A 6,069-nucleotide genomic window follows, 5' to 3' on the forward strand; every position below is an offset into this window, starting at 1 on the left:
TTACATAACAAAATCCAATTATTAATTTTTGTTCTAATTTCGACGTAAAGTATACTTGTTTCTTTAAATTACTAGATTAAAAAAATATCTAATGTTGAAAAAAAACTATATATACTATCCTCGTTTTTTAATATTCAGTAGATTATAGCTTATGTTTCAAATAAAATAAAAACTACATACTAGTAATTTTTTTATAACTATATACTATTTTTTTTTGTCAACTAAACATTAAATTAGAAAATAATCCAAATGTTGGTTATCCAAACCGGAAGGAAAGAGTTTACAAATGAAGTTTCAAAAGATAAAGATCGCGAAGAACGAGCAAGACAGTCGGCCCGGACATTTGACAACCGCGGGATTCGTGAAAGCATGAAGGCCGGAAAGGAGGATCGAAGTAAGCAGAATTCATCAAACATGTTAGAGAAGACGGACCATTCATCAGGAGATTGCACCATCACCACTAATTCTGCACAATCCGTCTCGAAACTTTAACAATCAACTCCTACCGCCAGAAGGGATTCCATCGCCCAAATCAACGCATGTACCTCCGAATGTAGGGGAAGGACTACGTCGCAGACTCCGTGCTCCTAATAGCAGAGACAAAACCACCAGCCCAGACCCACTAAAGGATCAGAGGCCTTCCAAGATCCATCAACCTGACACCAAGGAGAAGGAACCCGAACCTCCACAGGCAAAGGCTCTATGGAGTCCGAATAAGAGGACTTGGGCTCTTCCCATAACACTCTATCATTGGCTGCCTGATTGATAACGTCAATAGGCTCTGCCGTAAGTCCTTGGAAATTTTTTTTATTCCTGTCCTTCTAAATTGACCAGACAAGCCATGGTAAGCGAAGGCTTATATCCGAAACGTTCGACTGGGATGGCGCTCGCCAGAATAGGAAATCTAGATTCGAGTAGATCGAGCCATAAGGAAAGTCTCCGGAACATATGTTACCCAGAAATAAATCCTAGATCCGCCGCGAATGAGAGCACTCAAAAAGTGCATGATTTATGGTCTCCACCTCAGAACCACAACGTTTGCATAAAGTATCACACCGGACATCCCGGTGAGCGAGACGTTCCATCACAGGAAGGGAACCGGAGGCAACCTGCCAGAAAAAATGTTGGACCTTTGTGAGAACCTCCAGTTTCCATGCATGTGCCCTAAGGGCCGTACACGTCGGCCCATATTCAATCTCTTTAATTAATTCACGTGCGAGCCGATAACCCGATTTGACCGAATATTTTCCTGACTAAGTATAGTGCCAGATCAATCTATCGAGTTTAAAGACTTTACTAACCTCCATAGATTGAATAATCTGGATATCCTCCGGGCCCATAAACTCTACCATGATTGGCATATGCCACTCCTTAGTAACTGGGTTTATTAAATGATTAACCATTAGATTGGGATGTAGCAATCTCCCTCGACCATTAGCTGGTCTTGGCTGAGAATCCGGTATCCAAGGATCTCGCCATACCGAAACCTGGCAGCCCGAGCCTATCGCCCATCTGGATCCATGTTCGACCAAACCCTTTGTAGAGTAAATACTTCTCCAAGCAAAAGAAGGAGAATATGGCTTCTTAGCCTGTAAAGGATGTTTGTTCCGAAAATATCTGCGTCTCATAACCCGAGCCATCATGGAATTCAGATAATGAATTAACCGCCAATACTGCTTAGCCAGCATTGCGTCATTAATTGTGCCAAAGTGCAGAAACCCAATCCTCCATCACACTTGTCCTTACAGACTTTATCCCAGGCCACCCAATGCATACCTCGTGCCTTATCATTAGATTTCCACTAAAAATTTGAGATAGCACTCGTTAATTTAGACGTTAGCTCCTGCGGTAATTTGTAACAAGACATCACATGAGCTGGAAGAGCCAACGCTACCGATTTAATCATAACTTCCTTACCATCTTTCGATAAATACTTTGCAGACCAACCATTTACTCGATCATCCAAACGCTCATTGACATAGCTGAAGACCTTGGTCCTTGAACCCTGAAGATTTTCTGGAATACCCAAATATGAACCCATGCCACCTTCTTTTGAGATACCCATTACAGATTTTAGTTGAGTCCGTATATCAGGCGGGACTTTCTTGCCAAACATGATGGAGGATTTTTCCAGATTAACCTCTTGTCCCGACGCTTTCCCATAGTCTCATATAATTTCCATAACCGTAGTGCATTCAGCCGCCTCTGCTTTACAGAAGAACAAGCTATCATCTGCAAACAACAAGTGTGAAATAGTGGGACACTCCCGAGCTAACTTGATACCTGAGATTCTATTCTCTCGTTCAGCCTTTTTAATATTGGCGATTAAAACCTCCGTACAAATTATAAACAAGTAAGGAGACAAAGGATCCCCCTGACGTAACCCCCTTTAAGGCTTAATAGAACCCCGAGGCTGTCCGTTAAGAAGGACTTGATATGAAACTGAGAAAACACACCACATAATACACGAGATCCATTTTCTATCAAACCACAACTTAATCATTATTGCTTCTAGGAAATCGCATTCCACCCGGTCGTAGGCTTTGCTCATATCCGTCTTGAAAGCCAGAAACTCTGATTTACAGCGAGGATTTGTATTCAAACCATGAAACATTTCTTGAGCAATAAGGATATTATCCGTGATTAAACGGACAGAAACAAACGCCGATTGTGTTTCTGAAACAAGCGATGAAAGAATTCGCTTAAGCCGGAAGCACATGACTTTAGAGATAATCTTATAACTTACACTGTAGAGACTAATCGGCCTAAACTCTGTCATCCGTTGAGGCCTTTCAGTCTTAGGGATCAGGCAAATATTTGTTTCATTTAACCTCAGATCAAACTGATTTGTACGAAAGAAATCTTTTACCAACGCCACAAAATCTCCTTTTAGAGAAGGCCAAAACCTTTGGAAAAACAAAGCTGTCAGTCCATCAGGTCCTGGAGTTTTCTCGGAATGCATAGCAAACAAAGCTCTGCGGACTTCAGATTCTGTGATCTCCCTTATCAAAGCCCTATTCATGCATTCTATGATTAATGGATGAACTTCTTGGACCATTTGTGAAATGCCCCTCACATCAGACCGCTGAAAAAGTTCCGCAAAATATTTTGATGCAATATCCTCCATACCAATAATCCTATTTCTTGCCCTCCGTTGTTTCGTGGAAACGTGAAAAATTTTTGTATTTTTATCGCCAACCCGTAACCAGAATTTCCTACTCTTTTGTTGCCAGTATAATTCCTCATCCCGATACGCCTCCTTTATTTTCCTTTCTATATCCCGAATTTCCTCTTGCGACCTCGAATCATCCATCTTTGCCTCTTGCAATGCTGCTTTCAAAGAGGAAATAAGGGTTGGTCCAGTAAAAACATTATTTTTACGCCACCAAGAAATCGAATTACGACAATTATTTATTTTATCCACAAATACCGGTATCCTAAAATTTTTGGTACGGTTCCATCCTGACTCCACCGCTACCTTTAATCCATCTCTACCCAACCAACGTTTGTCCAACCAAAACTGACGGTATCTCCGTAAATCCGTTTTAAAACAGGTAGCTAAAATAGGACAATGATCTGAACCAAACATTACTAAATAATCAACCTTAGAATGTGGGAAGAAACAATGCCAATCTTCATTAGCTAAAGCACGATCTAAGCGAAATCGGACTACCTGATTATTGCGTCTATTACTCCTCCAAGAAAGTTGCTCACCATAGCATGAGAATTCTAGAATACCGCAATGTTGGATCATAGCATTAAATGGTACAACGAAGAAACAGATCTCACGACCCCGCCTGTTTTCTCATGATTCCCCACGAGTTCATTAAAATCACCAATCATAAACCATGAGTCAATTCTAAAAGAACCGATATCGATTAATCTATCTCAAACCTTATATTTGTGTTGAGGAACGGGATCCCCATAAACAAAAGTAAAAAAATCCATTTGTTGCCCAAAAAAGACTTGAGCGTCAATTAAACGATTACTCTCATATAAAATATATAGTTTTATTTCATCCATATAAAAAATAGCTAAACCACCACGACACCCACAAGGTTCAACGGTGTACAAATGATCATAACGGAATTTATTCTGAAATTTTTGTAAATAAGAAAAACATTTTTTCGTTTCTGATAAAAATAAAATGTCGGGATGACGTTTTTTCCACAAATCTCCCAAGTACTAGCTGAGGACTTTCACGTTTGAGCCGGTGGTTTCGGGAGAGTCACCGTCCCTTTCTTAACTATATACTATTATATAAAAGATAAACGCGTTTCCCATTTATTTTCGATTCGATTACTCTATGGAACCAAGAGCTCTTTTACCTAGTATTAAGAGTCCTATAGAAGGGTGCAATATATGTAATCCAGAGGTATAATCCACTTCAATGCAAATTTGTCAATGTACTTTTTTTTTTTTGGGTAAAACATCAATGTACATATATGTCTACACAAACATATATCATGACTATGTTTGTTGAGAAGAACAAAATATATGACATTATATAGATAAAACACGACCACTGGTACGTAAAAGAGTTGTGTGATTTTAGTAGTCAACCGAAATAAATAATCAAATGAGAGGAGTTCCCATGGGTTCGTATTGAGTTTTAGTCCCAATAAGATAATGCAACGTTAGAATTGTATAGCTCACGAATCTATTCTAAGTGTAGATAATTCAAAGTTGACTCTACACAATAACATGAGGATTGGCTGTTTCTTTTCGCTGTGAAAGAGATTTCTTGTAGGTACGTTAAATAATATCGCTTCATATTTTATGATGACGGTGATGGATATAATTGGCGTACGAAACTATTTTTATTCAGAAAAGATTAATGGCAAACTATTTTTTTTAGAATTTTGACACTTGTTAAAACATTTTACATATTTTTCTTAACATCATCTGTTGATTCTTGAACTATATATAACTGGATCATAGTTTTTGCATAATTTTATAGTTTGACGACTATTCCATTTTTTTTGTTTGTTAAAACTACTCCATTTTTTGTCTTTGATAATTATTTTTCTTATCAACTAGCTAGTATATAACTGAAAATAGAGATGATTCTGTTGCCTTTTCATTCCATTCATCAATGTTATTATATATAGCTCAGAAGAGAGGTATATAATCCTTATAAAATAATTAGTAAGTTGGAGAGAATCCTAAGCTAATGTGACAAACAGATAAGAAAAGTAAATATCTACGTATTTACAGTTCATCCTGAATTATGTAACTAAAAAAAATTCACAAAACTTTGAAATTGTTTAAAGTTTCTTATATTCAGGAAACAAATCAGTAATACTCGCGATTTTTGGATAGGATAATATGTATTGCTTCTATTTTTATCCAGATATGCCACTAACAGATCACATTTATATTATTGGTTTCCATCTTATTACAATGAATGATGTTTTCAAATATTACATAAAATTAGCTATAGTTCGTTAGAACTTAGAAATGATAACAAATTTATTTATAATAAAATAAAACATAGATCAAATTTTTTTTTTATATGAAGTAATAGACAGAAAATAATATTTCTTTTTAAAAACTAACTTAATCTAAAATACAGTACACCTAAAAACTTATCAATCAAAATACCTAAATATCGAATCCAAAAATATCTAAAGCGGAATAATTTTTGTTTTAAAGAAATCCGAATAACAGAAAAAGAGTATATTATAAACCAACCACACATATTAAAATTTTCGCATACACCCGTAAAATATGCTTGAGGATTTGGAAGAACCCGACAAGTCGAGAAAAGTCAACTATTCTGTCGCAAAGGTAAGAGCCATACGTACGCACTTGAAGCAAGCATGCAACAGAATCCAAACCGCCACCTCTCCCTCAATATCTTATCTGCCTCTTGTTGTTTTATATTTTTTTTTTAACTTCTAAAAATACAAATTTAGTTAATCATAATTAATTCTCTCTACTCAATCTATCCTCACGGACCTCACCGTCCAATGGTTCGGCTCCGATGCTATTTTCAAAACCCAAAAGAAACGTGGTAGTGGGACCATTTTCTTCAGTCCTCACTACCCGACGAAACTTATTTTGCAA

The 6,069-nt window shown here is 37.1% G+C and overlaps 1 protein-coding gene across 1 annotated transcript; it reads right to left on the minus strand.

Annotated features, from left to right (window-relative positions):
- Positions 1–488: 488 nt before the first annotated feature.
- Positions 489–1,640, minus strand: LOC147925756 (uncharacterized). The gene is made up of 4 exons (XM_087492758.1): positions 1,302–1,640; positions 1,023–1,109; positions 684–821; positions 489–587 (listed from the first exon to the last, which is right to left on the minus strand). The coding sequence occupies exons 1-4, from the start codon at positions 1,638–1,640 to the stop codon at positions 489–491; spliced, it is 663 nt and encodes a 220-aa protein (XP_087348884.1).
- Positions 1,641–6,069: the final 4,429 nt, after the last annotated feature.

Source organism: Camelina sativa, chromosome 16 (assembly GCF_030686135.1).
Source record: "Camelina sativa cultivar CO46 ecotype springtype chromosome 16, ASM3068613v1".
Lineage (NCBI taxonomy): Eukaryota > Viridiplantae > Streptophyta > Magnoliopsida > Brassicales > Brassicaceae > Camelina > Camelina sativa.